The 23,874-nt window shown below is 41.9% G+C and overlaps 2 protein-coding genes across 2 annotated transcripts in view; one reads left to right on the plus strand and one right to left on the minus strand.

Moving 5' to 3' along the window:
- efcc1 (EF-hand and coiled-coil domain containing 1) overlaps positions 1-23,874 on the plus strand; it is a 303,999-nt gene that overhangs the window by 173,096 nt on the left and 107,029 nt on the right. The gene's annotated exons all lie outside the window — the stretch shown is intronic.
- LOC311032398 (copine-9-like) overlaps positions 1-23,874 on the minus strand; it is a 198,243-nt gene that overhangs the window by 58,428 nt on the left and 115,941 nt on the right. Inside the window, exons 7-10 of the mRNA XM_084039154.1 lie at positions 9,115-9,178; positions 5,686-5,789; positions 5,022-5,126; positions 2,903-2,944 (exon numbers count right to left, since the gene is read on the minus strand). Of these exons, the coding sequence (XP_083895280.1) occupies positions 2,903-2,944; positions 5,022-5,126; positions 5,686-5,789; positions 9,115-9,178 (315 nt within the window). The remainder of the gene's footprint in view (positions 1-2,902; positions 2,945-5,021; positions 5,127-5,685; positions 5,790-9,114; positions 9,179-23,874) is intronic.

The raw sequence follows: 23,874 nt of genomic DNA on the forward strand, positions 1-23,874 counted from the left end.
ACTTCAACACTAATCATGACAGACAGTGACGTAAGGCGTCATGGAGAGACATAAAGAGTGCTCAAATAAATCACTGATGGAGCGAATAGCAACGTCAGTCCCCAAGCTATTCTACTCCCCGTGTCACTGTTTGAAGTGAGATAATATCATAAACTATTTTTAGGGTCCATCAGTCAGCATTTCTCTCTTGTCTGGTTGTGAAAGATATAACTAAGGTGTGAAATATTGTTAATACTAGTTGACTGATAGGTCATGTGTAAACTATTTATCCAAAGGCATATAGCAACAATCTAATTCATAATAAAAACAAATTCCCTGTTATTCCCAACTTATGTGCCAAAATGAAATCTCTCCGTTACACCTTCTCCTGTTGAGAGGATCCCTGAGAGAAAGAAGGTTCAACACATCATTTTTCATCTTTACGTGAAAATCAATCCCCTCCGGCATCCTCCGACTGGTAAATATCAACTCCCTGCATGCCCCCGGATCATCTCAGCATCCGAATATATCACCACCTGAAGCTGTGCGTGACACCAACGCTGCCTGCATAATGCTGATATTTAGAGGGGGAATCCTCAAGGAGCAAACATCTCCCAAAGGGGGAAGAAGGAGGGTGGAATAAATGAAGGGGGGAAGCGGTAACAAAGCCACACGGATTAGGTGAAGAAGGAGACAGGAACACACAGGAGACACAAACAAGGCAGTGTAAGCAGTTTGTGATGTCTGTTTATATCATTCTTACACGTAGATAGAACTGCTGTCCTGTTATCACAAAATGTCTGCCCTCCTTTCCCCTCTTATTTCCTACACTGTGTCACTTTCCCCCTCAGCTTCATATTATTATTTATATTTATGCATATATATTACTGTGACATACTCGTGAAACATTTACATTTTAAAGGACTGCCTAGTATAATGAGATTATAATGAGATGCTCTTGTTCAGTGATTATACAGTAAATCCATTGCTGTTCTGCGGTTCCACTGTAAAATCACCAAATGGAAGAAATGGCTTTGTTAACTCCATCCTCCCCTCCACATACAGAAACACGTGCCTGGTTTGTGTCGATAATAACGCCTCATCACCGGTTTGGGAGAGTTCTTTGCAGTTCTGACAGCTACTGTGTCGTGTTTTACTGTCTGGGGGGGTGAGGGGCATCTCTGGGGGTGAAGAGGGATTTTAAATCAGTTTTAAAGCAAAATCAATTCATCATCATATTTGTTTTAGTTTTACCTTGAACTCTTTGTTTTCTTTTTCACCTTGCATCTGCGTGGTATGTAAGCAAAATAAGCTGTTATCCTTTTCTTTTTCTTTTCAGTGTAAGTAAAATAATAATGACAAAACCTCTACATTTCGGTATCGTTATTCATTCAGTTGCTTGAGCCCAACACATTGTTGGAGGGCAGGCTCTCTCTACAACCGCACTGCTTAATTATGCCCCTGAATTTATTAGTGTGATTTAATAATGTTCAGTCATTTCAAGTATGATAAATCTGCACATGTGTGTGTTATCTAATCTCCTCCTGCATTACATTAGTTACAGCCCTTCACACCTGTTTTGGCTGCTCCATCAATAATTAAAATTAAATTACAGAGATATATTTCTGTTTGTTATTGTGTCATGTGACCTTTTGCCTCAAGACAACAGTGGAAAGGTAAGTGAGACTCGGAGTAGTGTTGTAAGAGTTTGTTGTATTGGAGGGCAGATCTAAAAGCTTTCCATGGCTGATTATTTACATGATAATGTGGATGCAATGCGAGATTTCAGAATGAGATTTCTCAGAGTGGGACCACAATAACAAACTGACCTGATCAAGCAAAAGTCAAGTAAAAAGATTCTTTCCATAATGTTGTCAGTGGCAAAAAAAAAAACCCACAGTGACAGTGAGGCGTTGCCCCGGGTGATTTAGTACAGCCTGTTTAGCTGCTGCCGTCTATATTTTCCCCCTCAATACTGGACCGATTTCAAAAGCTATTGTCCCCATTTGTCACTTAAGAGAAATGATCCACGTGTGAACCAAATGATCAAGAGGTTCAAGCCTTGGCTTCTCCCGCTTTCCCTTTCGGCCATGTGTATTTTACTATGTGAACAAAGATGTGTGATGATGATGTAACGGACATGCCCGAAAAAAATAAATAAAATAAATAAATAAAAAATAAATAAATAATTCAACACTGGTTTGTCGGTGTATAAGTGTATGTCCAGCTGTTTTGCAAACACCAGCCTCAGATCCCCCCGTACTGCACGGCGCGGAGCATTTGTGTATACAGTTGTGTCACTGGGTGTCTGAACAGCTCATGTATTAGGTTAATATATAGAGAAAGAATAAGAATAAAGAATAGACCGACTTGTGTAACTGGTCAAAAACCTCTTTGTTAACCATTGACATCCCTAGTTATTGGTCACATGACTTTATTCAACTACCAGTCTGCCACTATCTGCTTTCAGGACGGGGTGAAAGTATGAAAAAAGAGATACCGCATAAGTTTTTAAAAAAGCCACAAGAATTTCAAGCGAATACTAAGTGAAATGTATGGAAAGGAGTAACACAAAGCCAGACAGCGTGAATGACCCGGCCGAGGTTTCCTGTGAGCCCCGACAGTAACCGACTGTCAGCGAGGAGGAGAAGCTGTGTCGGAGCTGCGGTCACTGCTCATTAACCCCGACCTCCTGTCCACTCAGCTGCAACCCTTCACCTGCAGGTTGTTTTTGAGTTATTACCCAGCGTGTGGCAGGCGGGTGGAGCCCCCATCAGTTCTGCTACCTCATAATAAGACTTTTAATAAGAAACCTTCGCTGGGTCAGACAGAACAAGGTGAGGCATGTGAGGAATTCAATATGGAAGTGAACATGGAAGGAAAACAGGACAAGAAAAGAGCAATAGGAAGCGTGAGAACTTACCTCCCGTCTCTGTCCCAGTCGTGTACGTCCACCTTGACAGTCCTGGAGGGAGGCGAGATGGGGGGGTGGAGGTGGGACAGAGAGAGGGGAGAATCAGAGAGGAGGGGAAGAGTGTGATGGTGAGAAAGAGAAAATGTCAGAGAAAGATCAACCGACTTTTTGTAAAGTCAAGGAAGTAAACTTTTCTTGGCCTTCATATTGAAGGATGTTTCACATTTAAAAAAATAAATAAAAAAGAATTCCCATGTATGATACAGACAATATCAGACTTTAGAAACCCTCAGAGACCCACATAGGAGCCAGTTGAGGTGGTCTGGGCATCTGACCAGGTCTCCTGGACGCCTCCCATGAGAGGTGTTCCAGGCTCGTCCAACTGGAAGCGATCCCAAGGTAGACCCAGAAAACCCTGGAGGGTCTATATAGCCCATCTAACCTGGGAATGCCTCGACTCCCCAGAAGGAGTACCAGTAGTTGTTAGTGGACACAAGTATCACCTGGGGTTTTTTTATAATCGGCCGAGGTACTTTTGTGGGACGTTATTTTTGTACTGCCACTTGTTTAAATATTGACAACAAATCACATTTGATTCAAGCGATGTAGTGAAAATATTAAGCCCCCTTTCTGAAAAAGAAAAGCCTGTGTGTTTTTGTATGTGATGGTATGTAATGGTTTACGGTCAGTGTAAATATATGTGTGAGATTGCTGCTGCATTGCCTCCATGTTGGTCTCAATAACACCTGCACTGGCCTGAGACGAAGAGCACGGCCGACTGCTGGCATTATTCTGACCAGCACCAGGAACCAACCTCGTCTTCATGAATTCAGGAGGCTCTGACATCATATGGTTTTACTTGGCAGTACATTCTTCTTTATATCGTACCAAAGAAAATCAGCATCTTATTAAGCAGTATTTCTTGTAATAGTTGCAATAATGGGAAACTTAGTCGCCTAGATAATGAACTCAAATGACAAATCAAAAAACATTTAACATTAAACCAAAATGGAGATATGTAATAGCATTAATTAGCTCATTATATCAATTGACTCCACTCAGCAAGGCTAGAACTTCAGGGCTACTGGACATTCATGTATAGTTTCTCATCAGTACTGAATGCAAGTTTGCTTTTTTTTTTTCCTTATTTACCACATTGGAACGATTGCAGAAAAAAAGCCAAACTGTAAAAACTGTAAACCAGATACCTGATACCTGAGAATAATTTTTATCACCATTTGAGTAAAAGCTATGTTTGTCTCATTTTCTGTAACCTGTGTCGCATAAAAGCATGGTGGAATCAGCTAGCTAGCTCACTAGCGGAGACCTGACATGATTCAATGCTACACTGGCAACAGACAATGAGCTGAATAGCAGCTGGTGGCCGGCGGCGGAGTGGGTCCAATGCCACACCAGAGCATAGCACGCATAAAATATGCACGTAGTACCTGAAGCTCAAAGTTGGTGGCACGTGTCATGAACAAAGATATTAGCTTTAGAGACCAAACCCATCCTAGCTCATTTAACACGGGGGTCTATGGGGATTGACTTGCTTTTGGAACTGCTTGATGTTGGCACTTCTGTGTTGGCTTTATTTCTCAGTGCTGAGGTTGCTGCTTTCTCCAGAGCAGAACAAGCTAACTCGGCAGACCTGCATCTCCAGAGTTGTGTCTGTTCTCTTCCTGACGAGCTGGGACAACATCTACAGCCCCACTTCTGTCACCATAACAACTAAAAACAATCACCATTTCTTCCCTAAGACGAAAGGAAATCAGTTCTCTAATCTACCCCTATTTTTTTGCCTGGTACTTTCTGCAATTCTAACTGTTTTACAATGTCTCTCAACCTTAATCATAAGCATCTTTACAAATGTCTGATTGATATTTTTATCCTGTATTTTTTTTATTTCCTCCTTTTTTGGACATCAAGAGTCACATTTTCAGCCATTATTCTTCCAGAATGAAATCTGAATGACATTTTGTTCCAAGAAAATGTGTTTTAAACTGCTAACAGCCAACGGGATGAACACAAGGTAATTTATCACCTGCCAGTGGATAAAACAAAATACTCTCTAGGGATTGGTGGATAACAACAACAATAACCTCTGACCTCCGTGCTGTCGCCTCACCTGTCATAGTCGCCATTACAGAGGGCTCGAACAGGGATGGTAAACGGCTGCCAAACAGGGTTCAGATTGTTCTTGATCACCTCAGTCTTGTGGCAGATGGTGAACCTGAAGACACAAAGAGATGGCTTTTGTTGAAAAATGCAGATTGATGAGAGCTAGGATGGACAGCATAATTGATGGTCATATACAAGTGATAAGCAATAAGAAATAGACATACTGTATATATATATATAGTGAGTGAGTGAGTACTTAATGGTAGCTCATCCAGACACACAAAGTCTCTTGAAATTCATTGCAATTGAATCACATCTTCAGCATGAGACAGCAGGAACAGAACAGGCTCACAGAGGGTTTTGATTCTGAACTGTATGTCTAAAATATTGAAGGATACAGGAAGTACAGATTAAAACTTTCTGTCTCAGTGTCAAGAAAATCTATTAGCCCTTCTTCCATCTGACGGGCGAGAAGCTTTCAAAGTCCTCGTGGGACTGGATCCAACAGAGAAATCTGTGGGCAGGTTTTTTACTAGCTGTCAGTAACAAGGGAAGAGTTGCGACAGAGGAGCGGATCACTCAACTGAAGGACATGCAGATGGACGGTACTATAAAGCATTTACAGTAATTCAACACACACACACACACACTTTGCAAAAACACACACTTACGTCCCATCCTCGTTGCTCCGATAGAAGACGAGGAAAGGGTCAGACTTGCCAAAGAAATCCTTTTTATCCAGCTTGTTGGCACAGAGCTGCATGGTAGCTATGTCCTGGAGAACAACATTTGACTCATTAGTGTATTTCACTTTACACAGGTATATTGCATTAGTATGAGGGGAACTTAATTAAACATAATTAACTTAGTAAGATTAAAGTAAACCAAGACATCAAAAGCCAAATACCAAGATATCAACAGCCAAAAACGAAGATATCGAAAGCCAAAAACCAGGTGGCGAAGGCCAAATAACAAGAAGACGATGGCGAAACACCAAGATGGCGTAGCCAAAAACCAAGAAGTTGACCAAAATCCAAGACGATGATGGCCAAAACCCCATACTTAAGGCTTCAAAACTGTAGAACACAAATCATTGAGTGACGTTGCAGTAATTACACCCACTTTGTATGCAGTTTAGTTTCCCCTCTGGTAAACACTGTTAGCACTGTCTGCCGGCACTGTTGCCATTGTTTACTGTACTGTTAGCTGTGAGCTGTCAGCTCAGACAGGCTGACGTTGCCATGTTGAGAGCTGTGGGGAGGCAACAGATATGCTTAACTTAAATCTGAAGGTGTTTAACTCTCTTAAATTCAATTGAAAATTTGTCAGCCCTGTGTTTATCTCTGAATGACCAACATTTTCAGTCTCACTCTGTAACCTGGTGACAGCTGAGAGAAATAAACACAGGTGTACAGTTAAGTTTTGTCAGTTTCTTGTGCGTCAAGTTTTGCATAAATACACTGCAGGTTGTCTGCTCTAATGTTGCATATCTACTGATTATTATATATAATCTCAGAAACACTAGGTTGTTATCTAACCTAAAACCTTAGATATATAGAACGTCATATTAAAAATAACCAGGGACGTTTTCCCAAACCCAGGAAACCCAACAGGCCTCATGAACCGTAACTAACGGATGTAAAATTAGTTTTGAAGCTTGAAGAATGCCGTCATACCTACTATAAGGCCGGCGGTGTGGCATGTACATATAAAATAATTTCCATCCACCCCATGGGTGGCCTTGTGTTTCCTTCTTCAAGCTCAGGTCCTACACCAGAGGCCTGGGAGCCTGAGGGTTCTGTGCAGTATCTTAGCTCTTCCTAGGATTGCTATCTTCTGGAAAGAGATCTTGGATGTTGATCCTGGAATCTGCTGGAGCCACTGTCCCAGTTTGGGGGTTATAGCCTGAATGCTCAGAGAACCACTGAGGCCTTTACTCTCCACATTTCTTCTCGCTCCTCTTTCAGCCCTTGCTATATTTCAAGCTTCTCATGTTGCTTCTTCTTGATGTTGTTGTCTATTGGGAAAGATACATCTATTACTACTGCTGACCTCTGTTGTTTGCCCACCACAACGATGTCCAGTTGGTTAGCCATCACCAGTTTATTAGTCCCACGGGACTAGCTTGGTCATTGTCAACCACCTTTGGAAGTGTCTTACATTTTGACCTCTGGAATTCCAGCGCATAATACTCCTGTAAACTATGCCAGCCACTTGGTTAGGTCGCTCCATGTACGCCGTACCTGCACCGTACACCCTGCTGTCAAGCGCAGGACTTTCTCAGGGGAAACTTTGCACAGCCTGCAACTGGGGTCCTGTCTGGTCTGGTAGACTCCAGCCTGCACCTGGGGATCCCACCTCTATTGACCTTGTGCTCAGCGCCTGTTCTTGTGCTGCTATGATGAGTGCCTCGGTGCTGCCTTTTCTAGCCACTGGTATGCATTCTCCATATCAGCCACTTCTTCTCTCTGTCCGTGGTTCATACCATGCAGGGACTTGTTTTTCAATGATGGTTCCCCCTCCTCCTCCTCATCATTGAGTTTCTGCCATCTGAGATATTCACTTAGCAGGTCATCAGTTGGGGCCATCTCCCTGAGGTACTCCTGGATTTTGGTTGTTTCATCCTGGAGAGTGTATCTGACCCTCACTTGTCCTCAGCCTCTCTCTTTCTGCTTAGTATCCAATCTCAGAATGTTGGACTTGGTGGAAACGATCCATGCATGGTGCGGACCTTCCTTTGGCCAGCTGGATATTTTGCCTTCTGGTAATTCAAGCCCTTCAGTCGCGATCATCTTGCTTTTCTTGGATACCATCCAACCACACTCAACTTGTGTGAATGACATTCCAATGTCATTGCTGTAGATCCTGGTGATGTGGATCAGTGGGTCAATGTCAAGCTCATTCCTGGCATACAGCTTGATTGAAGTTGGCTGATGGTTACTCCACTTCAGAACGGGTATTCGTGGTCACTCTTAGTGATGAACTGGCTGAGGGGATTTAGGTCTATACAGAACAGCAGCAGGGACAGAGCTTTGGTATGTGCCGCACTTGATGGTAACTTGTGCAATTGGCTTTGAGATGGGCTCTAGAGTCGTCTTCCACAGCCCTATTGATGAAGACTCTTCGGGGTAGATTTACTAAGACTGGCGCAGTTTGCGCTGTGTTTGTTATTGCGAGATCGCAAACAGCGCACGCAGTGCTTCCTCATTTTGCATCGTATTTATCAATCCTGACAGCCACCGGGCAAAGAGTGCAAACTCCGCCCTCAAGCATAATTAGCGCGCCTCTAAAAGCAATGAATGGGCCCGCATATGTATCTAACACAGATCTTGAAACGGCAAAAAAGAACGCGCTAAAAAGCACATAACGAACCAAGGCAACGGTAGCGTACAACAGGGCACAGGCGAGGAGAACTGAGACATCCAGACCTGAGACATCCAGACCTGAGACACCCAGACCTGAGACATCCAGACCTGAGATATCCACGTCCGCGACCACTTGTCTTCAGGAAAAGAAAAATACCTGAGCAAACAGTCTCAGATAAACCATTCACTAAAAAATAATAAAGAACACAAAAACGGAATCGTTCCAGTTTGCTTTGATAATTTATTTTCTCACTTTTATTTACAATCAATTTCAACATAACATAGATCAAGTCCAGTAACTGTATTATTGCATGGCTGATTTGTTTCGTGCTTCCTGGTTTAGACCTGCTTTGTGTGTGTGTGTGTGTGTGTGTTGTGTGCATGCATTTGCATGTGCTTCTCTCGATTATATTTCGATTCGATTTCTCTTGATTAGATTGTCTTATTATTTACCCACATGGCAAGAAAAGTGAACTAAGACAGAATGAATAATTTATGAGCGTCTCTCATCATCATTTGAGGGAAAAGTACAAATTTACTTTCCCTTCACGTGATGCAGATGACAAAATTATTCCGCCCGTCTGGTTATTTAAATTCACTTGGCAAAGTTGAAAATGGAAACGCAGAACGAGGCCGTCACGGATTTTGTTCAACTGTCTGACCCTGGTGTTTGTCTCCAAGAGTGTGTGTGTGTGTGCGCCTCAAGAAACACAGTGTTGATGATCTGATACTAACCCGGCAGTTACTGAGCTCCTCGGCTGAGAAGATGATGGATCCACACTTCTTCCCAGGAATCCCACTGAGAGAGAGAGAGAGAGAGAGAGAGAGAGAGAGAGAGAGAGAGAGGAAGAGAGAGAAGGAGAGGCTGAGTGACAATGGAGGACAACATTATGTCAAAAATAATCATAGTATCTAAAAAATACACCAAGTCAGTCAATCTGTCCATTTAGGAAGCATCAGTGAAGGTGAATCAGTTTCAGCTGCTTTGGTGCAAACCGGTGAAGTGAAGAGGCAAAATCAAGACAACCCCTAAAAGGGAAAGTTGCTCTGTCGTTCTCCTTCCTGTCTGATTCTGTTGATTGTGTCGGTGGCACGTTTCCAACAACTGGTTTGGGGCGAAGTTTAATTTGGTAAGTAAACAGAGTATAATAATAATAATAATAATAATAATAATAATAATAATAATAATAATAATAATAATAATAATAATAATGATAATAATAATGATAATAATCATCATAGCAGTAATACACTTTATTTATATAGAACCTTTCATTATATAAAATGCAGCCCAAACTGCTTCACAAAAAACAAATCCACAACAGGTATTACAACAAATATCGAGTGAAAAAGCGAGAAAAAATAAATCAATAAAAAAGGGATAACACGATTAGTAAATTAAGTTAATAATGCGGAAAAAGTTTTTAAGATACAAAAAGTCATAAAACAAAAGTGGAAATGAATATAAAACAATTTTATAAGAACATGTTTTGAGCTGATTTTCTCTGATATGTGCTGGAAGTTTGTTCCAAACAGTCAAGCCTAACAGCAGAAAGCTGCCTCGCCGTACTTTTTACGGCACTCACGTAGCGTAAATGGCAAAAGGCCCACAATTAGACGTGACCCTCCATCTGATGATGCAATTGCAGACAGTCATTAAACCATGGTGATTCATCGGAGCAGCAGTGAAAGAAATACTGACCCCACATCAGCTCCTCAACTTGCACAATTATCGCATACAGGAAGAAAAGGAGGACTTCTGCTCTGGAGACACGTCGGCAATCTTCTCCCCCGGCTTTCTCTCAGGGGAGATCTGCCTTTTCACTCAGTGATAAATTACAGAACAATCTGTGTAATTGTACTGAAATTCGATTTGGATTAGAAAAGGAGGCCTGAAGTCATTTCTCAAAGGGAGGGTCCCGATGCAGCAGTGTTATTTACTGCTCTGACTATAAGCTTCATTCCTGCACTTCTTCACGTGTTTAATAAATAAATCTACCACAACAAGGAAAATCTGTAATACCTTCCTATTCTTTGAACCAGATTTCATTTAACTCCTTGATTTTTTTTTAATGTAGTCTCTAATGTAGTCTTATTTAATCTCGTGTCAATTATATTTCACTTTTTATTTCCTTTATTTTTAGTATTTTCCTTTCCATTTTTGGTTTACTTACTATTAATATTGTTCTCAAAATGAAATCCTAAATTCTTTTATATTATCCTTTTCATATTGCGAATGCAAATGAACATGGTTTTGTTATTGTTTAATTTAACCGTAAATGAGCTACATATCTTTAGCTCAATAAACAATAATTTAGAAAAAAGAAAAACCTGCTTCAGACAAGCTTTATGACTTTTCTGCCTAACTAAACACACAACTGAAAGAAGTGGATGGATTTCAAACAGTCGTCTGCCTCATTTGTCGTCGCGCCAAATGAGGCAGAAAGGCATCTTTTGATGAGATGAGAACTTGAGAGGAAATCGTTCTGAAGCTGCACGACTCCACTTCATGAAATACGGAGAAAAGAGGAAGAAGGAGAGAAACCGATGGAAATAAGGGACAGATGGCAGAACAGCATGGGAGTTAAGGAAACCAAATAAATGTTTGCCTTGTTGAACACAAACCTGTCTGCTACTTTCCTCCAGTTTGTCTCCACAAGTTGGGCTGTCACACACACACACACACACACACACACACACACACACACATTGTGTATGAGCTGAAAGTACAACCGAGACATGATGTCTCTTGCTGCAAAAGGAACATCTGATATTTGGGTTCCCAAGGGCCTTAAAGTGTCCCGTCACATAGTGGAATAGTCCTTGTGTTCGCCTGAGGTGGAACGATTCCTTCTAAATTAAGAAGATGTTGGACCAAAGAGACAAGAGGGAGATCAAAATATTAACAGTAGAAAATGGTTGAAATAAACCATAATTATATCCCCGTAGATTTTTTTTCTCAGTTCTTTGGGGGGGAAATCCATTATTCTTATTCTGTTATGGATTAAAATGCAGACTGCTGCCCTCCCCGATGGTGGGACCATTTCATGTAATCCATTCTTTTATGAAAATCTGGGATTTGCCAAGACACGCTCTAAGAGAGAACGCCCTCCATCGGGCCGTTTGCCAGTCAACCACTACAATATAGTTTGGGCCAATAATAATACAAATACTGTTGCTTTCAATGACAAATTGCTGGCGGTAGGTCACATCACTTGTCACTACTTAACGTAAATTTGGTTGTAACTTGATGGTTTTTGTGCTCTTTGCACGACGGCGTCTGCACTTATAATTGCCCAAGATTGTTTATGAGTTGGGAGAAGTTCCACTCTGTAACATCAGTGTTCAACAGTATTTTTGTAGTCCCAAGAACTCCAACAGAGTCAAATATCTTCCATCGAGTGGATCGCGGGAAGCCAATTTCACATGACCTAGTTAAGCTTTCATTTATATCATATCAATAATGTACAAGACGAGGTGTGTAATATAGAACACGTTGCCTATATTGCGACCTTTCCTTCCACAATGCTGGTTCTGTTGGCTTTTCAAACCTGACCGTGAAATATACTTTAAAGGAAGAAGAAGAAGAGCTTTGACCAAGTGAACAACATGATGTGTTGTGGTCTGAATCACCCTGAGAGCTGGATGAAGTTTCAACCTCCAGGTTTCAGATTCTACAATATCTTTACTTCTTCAAATTAGTTTTTTTCATTTCTGTGCGAACATTATTTAATATACTTTTAATCTATCACCACGATGTTGTTCACCTGTCGAGTGTACTGATTCTCTCTGCTTGGTCCTGAATATCTCCACCTCTGTGTGCTGAGGGGGAAACTACATGATTAAAAGTTTGCGTGTCAAGTCAACTCAGGGAAAGACGTTGGAGAACCTTTATCATCATCCTGATAATTCCCTGTGGCTGCGAGTCACACTCCACCTCACAACACGACACAGCGATTCGTTCCATCCACTTGAAGCCGCTCGGCTGCGAGCAGACGGCCTGATGCTGCGCTGTGATTAAAATGCCGGCTGAGGTTCAAAGACGATGCCGTAAACATCTGTGACACATACGCGGGCCCCGAGCACGCGCTCGCAATCCATTAGGGATAATACTATTGCACACACACACACACACACACATAATATATTCTCCTTGAGGCTGCTTCCTGTAACCTTGAAACATGGTCGCATTCAGGTCAGTTCACTGGCGTGGACACCCTCGTGTATGAAGCTCCTCGTCTAAAACACCTTCACTTCAAACAATAATTAATTCCTACACTTCTAACTTCCTCTCAGTTTGGTTTTCTTTTTAATCAATCTTTGCTCGACCCCCCTTTAAATGTGATGTATGAGCGTCTGCGGGCTGCAATCTCTCCGATAATGACTTTTGCGTGGTCACGTGGGCCGATGGGGATACCCGCAGCGTGAGAAAACTCACACACACACACACACACACACACACACAATGCCGCCACTTGTCACAGACGTCCTATTCCACCTTCTTGCTGCAACTCAGCGGTGGTGAAGCTGCAGCTCCTCGCGTGGAGCAGCAGGATGGAAGACATGGATACAGCAGAGATGAGGAAAAATAACTTGACGATGGAAGTCACCAAAGAGAATGTGTGCAGATGTGTCAAGTCCTTCAGCAGGAGCTTTCCCACACATTTCTTGTCCTCCTCCCACATCTTACTCTGCCCACACACACACACACACACACACATGCTTATACAAGCTCACACACGATTACACAACTCCAAACACTACAAAAATGTGCAGAAATGTCCTCTCTCCTTTTTTTTTATTATTAAATAACAGATTTAGTACTAATTTAGTTGGGCTGTGTTTGACTAAAGAAGTTCTCCGTTGACTAACCCTGGATTTTTCTCCACAAAGATTCTTGTGACATTGCCCATGCCTTTCTTGGAAATAAGTCAATCAGCATGAACAAAAGTCGCCGTTGAAGTGTTCCAGCGCTCGTTGATTTAGCCGTGCAGTTAAATAGCACTGGGAACGGGATATTGCCAGTTTATTAGAGGGAACTGAAAAGGTGGAAAAAAAAACATTGGTTGATGCTTCATGGCATCATTGGTCATTGAATTTGAAATATTATTACCTTACCATCGGACAGACCTAACAATTCATGACTTGAGACTTTTTTCAAATCGTAATAATTTTAGTTAGTTCAGCATCTTTTTGATCTGTTTATTGCAATTAAATCACAACAAAATTGTTTATTTTGGGTTCATGCAGCTGTATTAAACCAGCCGATGCGTATCTTGCTATTCAGAGACAGCATCTCAGTGAAGTTAAGCGAGCAGCTCTGGGTGATGTCATGAACTCTGAAACATTGTTGGTGTCTACATCGGGGTAAGCCCCTCCTCCTCCTCCTCTCCAGCTTATCTAGCACCAAGTCAAACTTTGCGTCCGGTGTGAATACTTGCAGAGAGTAAACTGCATGATTAACCAGGGGCACCGAGCCATCAGCCTCCTGACCATGTGTGCAGTGCAGGGATCCCTGTCAGAGTAATCGAATGTAAATGAATGTAAATGCAATGCTTTCACTTGTGAATCAGAGTAGCACCTGGATGTCTTCCACTGCTGCCCATAATAGATGAAGTGCCTTTAGTGTGGGGGTGTAAATACTGTTATATAAACTAATTATAGGGGAATTATACTGAGAAATGGAGGTGGTTTTTTTTACCTATACAAAAATAGAATCAACAGGGACTATTGCAGGGATATTATTATTATATATAATCGTAAAAAAATAATAAAATAAAGCTTTCCTCAACAACAACCAGACTCACAGAAATGTAAACTCACCGATTGAAAAACACACTTCATTCAAACTCAACAGACTCAATAAAACAAATCTGTCTCGGTTAGCTCTTTACATTGTTCCAACAATCACCAACTCTGCATGGTAGAAATAAAGCCTTAATGCACCAAGTTGGATGTGAAAAGAAAAAGCCATTATATTACCAGACTACCGTGAAAAATACAGAAATTTCACCTCACCAATTAAACGTGACAGAAACCCAATAAAATTAATCAAACGTCTCTTGGCTAACTCTTTCCACTCTTCCAACAATCAGCAACTCTGGTTTGGTTGAAATGAAGCCTTTATTCACCGAGTGAGATGTGAAAAGAATCAGCTGTCATACACTCCTCAAACCTACCGACTCCTTTGAAAAACACAGTGATTATAATTCGCCCATTGTAACTTGATTCAAAGCCAACAGAAACAAAATTAAACTCATCAAAAACATCTTGATTAGTCTTTCCTTTCCAGCAATCACCAACTCTGGTTTGCTCTAAATAAAATCTTAATGCGTCGACTTCGATGTGAAATTTGCTGCTAAACCTCGCTGTCTCTATGTGCCGATGTTGGCCTCAGTGCTATTAATAGCTCGTTAAACGCTCGTTAAACCCTGGACAGGTAACCAGTCTATCACAGGGCTGACATGTAGAGACAGACAGGTAACCAGTCTATCACAGGGCTGACATGTAGAGACAGACAGGTAACCAGTCTATCACAGGGCCGACATGTAGAGACAGACAGGTAACCAGTCTATCACAGGGCCGACATGTAGAGACAGACAGGTAACCAGTCTATCACAGGGCCGACATGTAGAGACAGACAGGTAACCAGTCTATCACAGGGCTGACATGTAGAGACAGACAGGTAACCAGTCTATCACAGGGAGACATGTAGAGACAGACAGGTAACCAGTCTATCACAGGGCCGACATGTAGAGACAGACAGGTAACCAGTCTATCACAGGGCTGACATGTAGAGACAGACAGGTAACCAGTCTATCACAGGGCTGACATGTAGAGACAGACAGGTAACCAGTCTATCACAGGGCTGACATGTAGAGACAGACAGGTAACCAGTCAATCACAGGGCTGACATGTAGAGACAGACAGGCAACCAGTCTATCACAGGGCCGACATGTAGAGACAGACAGGCAACCAGTCTATCACAGGGCCGACATGTAGAGACAGACAGGTAACCAGTCTATCACAGGGCTGACATGTAGAGACAGACAGGTAACCAGTCTATCACAGGGCTGACATGTAGAGACAGACAGGTAACCAGTCTATCACAGGGCTGACATGTAGAGACAGACAGGTAACCAGTCTATCACAGGGCTGACATGTAGAGACAGACAGGTAACCAGTCTATCACAGGGCCGACATGTAGAGACAGACAGGTAACCAGTCTATCACAGGGCCGACATGTAGAGACAGACAGGTAACCAGTCTATCACAGGGCCGACATGTAGAGACAGACAGGTAACCAGTCTATCACAGGGCCGACATGTAGAGACAGACAGGTAACCAGTCTATCACAGGGCTGACATGTAGAGACAGACAGGTAACCAGTCTATCACAGGGCCGACATGTAGAGACAGACAGGTAACCAGTCTATCACAGGGCCGACATGTAGAGACAGACAGGTAACCAGTCTATCACAGGGCCGACATGTAGAGACAGACAGGTAACCAGTCTATCACAGGGCTGACATGTAGAGACAGACAGGTAACCAGTCTATCACAGGGCCGACATGTAGAGACAGACAGGTAACCAGTCTATCACAGGGCCGACATGTAGAGACAGACAGGTAACCAGTCTATCACAGGGCCGACATGTAGAGACAGACAGGTAACCAGTCTATCACAGGGCTGACATGTAGAGACAGACAGGTAACCAGTCTATCACAGGGCTGACATGTAGAGACAGACAGGTAACCAGTCTATCACAGGGCTGACATGTAGAGACAGACAGGCAACCAGTCTATCACAGGGCCGACATGTAGAGACAGACAGGCAACCAGTCTATCACAGGGCCGACATGTAGAGACAGACAGGTAACCAGTCTATCACAGGGCTGACATGTAGAGACAGACAGGTAACCAGTCTATCACAGGGCTGACATGTAGAGACAGACAGGTAACCAGTCTATCACAGGGCTGACATGTAGAGACAGACAGGTAACCAGTCTATCACAGGGCCGACATGTAGAGACAGACAGGTAACCAGTCTATCACAGGGCCGACATGTAGAGACAGACAGGTAACCAGTCTATCACAGGGCCGACATGTAGAGACAGACAGGTAACCAGTCTATCACAGGGCTGACATGTAGAGACAGACAGGTAACCAGTCTATCACAGGGCCGACATGTAGAGACAGACAGGTAACCAGTCTATCACAGGGCTGACATGTAGAGACAGACAGGTCCATCCTGCATGTCTTTGGACTGTGGGAGGAAGCCGGAGAACCCGGAGAGAACCCACGCTTACACAGGGAGAACATGCTACTCCAAACAGAAGGAACCCTAACCGGGAATCAAACCCGGGACCCTCTCGCTGTGAGGTCAACGTGCTACCCACTACACCACCATGTAGGGTTTGGGTATGTCTCACCTCAAATTTATTGGGAAACACATTTTGGCGGACAGCTGAGGTGAAATAACTGAAAGTTTACTGGCATATTTTCCCGGTTTCAAAGTTTGGGGACAGGAAGTACATCTTGCACATCAGATTATTCCTGTTTTAGGGGCGCTGACGTTGAGAAACACCCAAGCAAAAAGACATGATCAAGCTGCATTATGGGAAAAATAGGATCTTGTAGATATGCTTTTTTATTTCTTTTTTTAAACTTCTCCAAGTTTAGGAAGCGTGCCGACCACTATGGTGACACATTAGCAGTACAGTAAAGTACTGGTGTACTCCGCTACATTTACAGTTGAGTGTAAACCTGGTGTAGCTCTTGCTATTTTGTTATTATTACATTGAAAACACCAATATAAAAGTCTGATGGGGAAAAAACCAAGCATATAATATAATGATATAATATTCAGGGTTTCTAAGGGGTTCAACAAGTTCCATTTAAAACTTTGAAAGGAGCTTTTTCATTAAAAAAATACCTGTTTCACGGTCCTACCATCTAATTTACAGAAGCTTCTCCCAAGAGTTTACAATCAGATACAAAACACATTTATAGATAATATCTCTGTTTACAGAAGGCAAGACAACATCACTTATCAAGATGTGTTTTTGAAGAAACTGGATTCTGTGCTATTGTTAAAAAAAAGAACATCAACATTGGACACTTCTACAAAACCCTGGATGGTGTTTAATACAGTGTTTTTAAAAAGCTGTAGGACTGGGCATAAATGGTGAAGTGAGGGGAGAACTGTTCATTACGGCCATCATTTCCAATGATTCTAGGCTTAAACAGGTGCAGCAGGAAGTGAACAAACCTCCAGGTCATGCAAAGTTATTTGGAAGAGAAAACTAAGGTGGTGAAACTGTTACCTGTTGTCACTGGCTGATATTAAGGTTCAGTGTTCACTAACCTCTAGCCGACTTATCGTGGTTGTGTGCAGTTTTCCTGCAATGAAGAGCTATTACTGACATTTCGGGTGCACTCACTTTTCTCCAAAAAAGTGGTGAATAATCTGGATCAACAAATGTCGCTCAGCAAAGTCCAGACTCTTCTCTGTTCTGGTCCTCAGTGGTGGAACAAACTCCCGACCAATGTCAGGACAGCAGAGTCACTGCCATCTTCCGAAAAAGGCTCAAGACTCACCTGTTCAGACTTCACCTCGACTCTACATAGCATGACTCACAAAAAAACCTTACCTATAGCACTTTGATCATAGCACTGTTGTTCTTAAGGTATGTTTTGCTGAACAGCGACCACTTTACTCAGATGAGGATCTAACACTTGTTCTATTTTTAGCTCTTACTTTATCGGCAATGATATGTTGTAGTTTCTCTATTTTGACAAATGTACTTATTGTAAGTCGTTTGGACAAAAGTGTCTGCTAAATGACCTAAATGTAAATGTAAATGTAAATCTGCTGGCTTGTTTACAACCTGTGTGATTGACAACGCTCTCCAGATCGCAGCCATTACTTGAGTACAGTGTTATCATAGGTGATGATAGAAGCAATGATCAGAGCTGCAAACATCTAACAGATCGTTAAAAATGACTCAATTATTATCATGAGTATATGTTGAAAAGCCTTTGGCGACTGTCATAACAATACTACATCCTTAATGTACTTACACAAAATACACACAAAGCCTAATAGTCTCGTTTCCTCACACAAACTCTAGGTTTTTGCAAAGGTGGAGCTTTTATCTCTCAGAAACGGGTAGAAAGCAGAGAAATGGAGACAGCTCCCTCAGATCTTCTTCAACACTGATATAGATCACACAGCAGATCATTAACAATGGCCATTAATATGCATGAGCAAAGATTGAACAGGACTTCAAATGCTATCCATTAAATATCTCAGCCAATTGGTGAGTCACTTTAGAGTTTCATCTAGTTGAATGAAGTTTGACTTTTTTCTGAGACAGAAGCAGTTATAATGTCTGAAAGATAACCTCGACTTTGCCTTTGACATCATTAGCACAGTCAGGCTCTTCTTCCTTGACATTTTCCTGTTCTACAGGTTTTTATCACACACTGAAAAAATCATATTATTAATTATATGCAAATCAAATGCATCAAAAGAGTGTTTGCCTTCATTTCAAACAGGTTAGTCCCAGTCAGTATTTTTCAAGGAATCACAATATTAATGTTGATGAGCAGCAATATTCATGTTTAATAGTAGCCTGAGGTTAAAGTGACATGGAGAAGCAGATATAGACTAAAAAAAAGAATTATCCAGACGACTCACAGGTCCAGTAAGGCCACCGTAAGATTCTTCATCAGCAGCAAACAATACAAAACACCAGCACCCACTCTTATTCATTCCTGCCCACAATAATGAGAAGACCTTTTATCAGTCTTTTGTTTCTTTGATCCATACAGTGCATCAAGACACTCCTCAAGACTTGGGACCATGTGCACTGCTATTTTCCATTATATCTTCACCATCATCAAGATAAGCCATCACAACAAAACTTTAAGGTGGAATTCTGGTAATCTGTATTTCTGGTAGGGGATCTTATATAAATGATATGAAGTCTTTTGTGGATGTAAACACACAACAATGTAGACAAATACAGCACAGCATTCATTAGATGTTAAGGACAATAAAGTAAAATAAGAAAAAAACAATTGTTCAATGGTGGAGTTTATGACTTTATGACCTCCTACATGTACAACTTCAATCTCGTTTTTCCTCAAATATGACCATGCCCTCCAAATAACACACAGGAAGTAAAAAGGTATCTTCTCTGACTACCTAGCAGGTTGGTTGAAATCCCACAGCTGGTGGGCACCTCCACTACTGGGATCCATACAGTCTAGGTGTACTGTCATCAGTCATATATTATATTTTTTTTAAAAGTCCACTACTAACTCACAGGAGGGCAAAAATACACACAATTCAACCCAACTGGAGAAAACCGACAGCCAACGCTAGCCATCCGTGCAACTAAGGGCTGTATTGTACGTGTAGCTTTTGATTTGTTTGATTTGTTTATTGCAATGAATCCAAAGTGGCAGAAATGATAAAAAAAAAACATCTTATATTTGCGACTACTTTGTCGAGTAGAGAGCCAATGGGAGCTGCTGCATGCTCTTCTCCAAGGGAGCACAATGTCATTCTTTTTGTATCTGTCTTTATTTTTAGTTCGGAAGTCAGCTCAACAACAACTTAAATGTCAAGGACAATATTGGAAGTTTGTTCAACACCACAAATTACATTTCATGAGAACAATCTTCAACATATTTATGATCAAAGCTTGATTAGGGATTTATGTTATTTTTAAAAGCTAAGCTGAATTGTTGGTCATCCACAACACTGACCTCTGAGATCTAAAGTTCTACACAATCCAGAATATCACAGGCTACAAAATCGTAAGCACCATCACTAACATTTTCACCATGTCACAGTCACAGGAGAGCGTTCCCACCTGCTTCAAGTCACCATCCTCCCTCTACCTAAAGAGTCTGCAATTGAAAAGGCTCCCACCCTGCAGCACTCGCCCCATTCTGATGAAGTGCTTTGAAATTATGCTTCTCCAGCACATCAAAAACAACATCCCAGCGAGGCTCGACCACCCCCCCCCCCACCACCCCCACCCCGCCCCTCTTCCCTCCAATTTGCATACAGAGCCAACAAATCCAGAGGATGCCTTCGCCACTACCCTATAATACTCACACTCACACATCTTGAAAATAACAACACCTACATCTGAATGTCATTTGTTGTTTTCAGCTCAGCATTCAACACAATCTCCCCAATGAAACTGAAAGTGTACCTCACTGCAACATTTAGACTTCCTCACAAACAGACCTGAGGCGGTACAGATTGGCAGCCACACCACCAGGAGTAATAGAAAGCATCCTGAAGGGAAATATTACAAACTGGCATGGTGTGAGCACTGCCCAGGACAAAAGGGCAACCATCCAGGTCATCACTGGTACCCATCTAGCAAGCAATAGTGATATCGGTGACAAGAGGTGCCTGCAAAGGGCACAAAATATATTTAAAGACGATTATCCACCCAAGTTAAGCCTGTTCTTCCTGCTACCATCTGGCAAGATACAGAAGTATTAGCTGCAGTACCACTAGAGTTCAGAGCAGCTTCTTTCCTCAGGTTGTGAGACTCCTAAATTCATCCTCCATGCTCCACATATAACAGTGTTGTGTGTGTGTGTGTGTGTGTGTGTGTGTGTGTGTGTGTGTGTGTGTGTGTGTGTGTGTGTGTGTGTGTGTGTGTGTTTGTCTGTGTTTGTGCTTGTGCTTGTGTGTTTTCTCTTATGAAGCAAAATGGGATGAGAAACTGCATTTCATACATGCCATTTTGGTTCTGATCATCAGAAGGCAATTACACAATGGTTTCATCAGCATGCATGATTGACACATTGATTTATTTGGTTTCTATTATAAAAACAAATAATGTAAGCGTTTTGTTTTTGAATAATTCAACATTAAAGATTTTTTTATTTACATTTTCCTGACTAATTTAACTAAAACTCCATGGTCAAAAAGCACTTCATTGGATAAGACAAATCTCTATCGTTTTACAGTTGAATTTCCACTTTTAAAGCCATTCTAAATGGAGAAAATGGAGCGCCTGTCATTAGGCTGCAGTAATAGCCTCCAGCACTTTGCCCCATATAGGCCAGTCCTCATCATATCCAGCAGCAAGAAAGTGAGATGTCCTCTGTGGTCAGTGTGACAGCTCTGGGAGTAGTACCATATCAGTGACCCTGGCTTCACTGAATTGTTACCATGGTGACATGTGATTGGGAATAATCACAATAGCCTTGTTCCGGAGAATTCCTGAGTGATTACGTTTCGGTGACAAATATAGCGCACGTGCTATACATTATGTACATACCTGTTGTATAACATCATGTTTGTAATGAGACAAGCTTACAGCCTGGTATTAAAAATAGGACGTTTAGAGGTTATAGATTTGCCTTGATGCAGAACCTCTAATCTCCTCCGAAATAATAGACTTTTAAAGACACTTGTTGCAAAGCAAGATATTTTACCAGTTCAACAATGTCCCCTACTACTACTGGATTGGACTGGCCATGGGCCCTAACGAAAGATAGTGCTGCTTTGACCATGGAATGATTTGCATCGCCTCATGTTAGACGCACCAGAGAGGAGACAGCAACAATTTTTCATCAATCATGTCTTTCTGAGTGGAGTCTGGATTAACAGGAGCTAGGCTATGCTAACACTGTAGCTGCTCCATCAACACACCAAATAAGGTCATCTAAACATAAATACGACAATATGCGTATATGTGTTGAATTTGTATACAAATGTGTCAACCAATGTTTATATTTTCACGTTTCTTGAGACCACAACATTACAACAAGTGGATTTTGATGGACTGGCTATGAACATCAAGCTAGCCAAGATGAACTTAACTCAACGCCAAATACCAAGGAAGTGTAGGGAGCTCATTGTAACATTATGTCCCACAAGGGCCGATGAGGATTAAAGAACAGACTGTTTATTCTCCTCCTGTTTGTTTGTGCTCACAGGTTTTCACTCCGTAAGCAGTCATTCAGAGAGAATACAGAGCATCTGGTTTCATTGCCTCAGGCTCTATCTGAAAGGTGTCGGAGCTACAGAAGGGTTTCTTCTTTTTCCTCATCATTTTTCCGCATTGCCTCCAAACACATTGTGAAAGAATACATACTTACGGAAAAAATACTGGTGTGACAGGATGCAGAGAAACTTTAAAGCAGCATCCTGCAGAAGGAAGGTGAGTCAGAAGAAGACGTGTTCTATTCTGCCCGGCAACACCTATTCTCCGGTGCTCAGCTCTTTGTCATGGAAGAGGAGATGCAAGTACATTGGTGTGTACGCATCAATATGCATGCAGCTAGCAAACACATGTGTGTCCATTCTTGACAACTTGTCGGGTTGTCGCTCTGTCAAAGTATCTGTCCCCAAGGGGCTTTCTGCATGGGAAGGCTGATTTTTCTTTTTGATTACAAGGGAGGCCATAGGAGAAAAGAACGAGGATGAGGGGGGACCGGTAACGCTGGCCTCTGCCACACACACACACACACTCACTCACTCACTCACTCACACACACACCTTCCCTTCCTCCCGTTACCCACTGATGAGGACGACAGGGCGACAGGGCGACTGACAGCATGAGCAGCTCATTCAATTACACAGCTCTCTGATGAAAAGCTTTCATGTTCTCCAGAGAGAGCAGAGGATGGAGGGATGGAGGGAGGGAAGGGAAGTGGTCCGCATTTGGGAATAGGCAGAGGGGATGTGAGTTAGGTATCAGGGGTGACGATAAGTGGGAAGCACACAGAGTAATTAAATTAGGAAAAGAGCTGAGAAATGTGTGCAATCACCAAAAAAAGTGAGTTGTGAAAATGATGAAGGACACAGAGTGTCAGGTGGTTTCAAACGGATTCTTTTGAACTGTGATTTGTTTGCTTCTCAGAGCGATAGAATCCCTCGCATTATTTCAACATTTTGATATTGAAAAAAAATGCAAGGCAGTCAACGGTGAGAGACAAAAACATGTTTCATCCATCTTTGAATTTTGAGATGTCAATTTAAAAGATGATTTGCAAGTCAAGAAAGCATATTGTGGTGGGTTTGTCTTAGTTTCAGTATTAGTTTTGTGTGAAACTGCTCAGTGAACTACATCTCTCGTGTCACACAATGTACATCACCAACACGGCCGTTAGCTTTAAGAAAGATAAAATAACACATAACACAATAGCACAATGTGGTACGCTCGGTCAAGACTAATGGAACGTGGCTGCACTCGCACGTCTAAAGTCACAGTTGTAGAATCTCATCCCATCTGTCACAGTTAGCCTGGAGCAGCCTGCTCCCCTAGAAACCACTTTGTCAAACAACAAAACTGCAACGTTAATTTAGTTTCAAGGAAAACTTATTTTCTCCTGGATATCATTTGTTTTTGACATATCACAAACCAGGGTGGATGGTTGGGTCAACACAGGACTTGGACCCAGGTCACAGCTATCCATGTCCTACGTGAAACGAAAAGTCAACATTGACATAT

The sequence above is a fragment of the Eutrigla gurnardus genome (assembly GCF_963514095.1).
Source record: "Eutrigla gurnardus genome assembly, chromosome: 2".
NCBI lineage: Eukaryota > Metazoa > Chordata > Actinopteri > Perciformes > Triglidae > Eutrigla > Eutrigla gurnardus.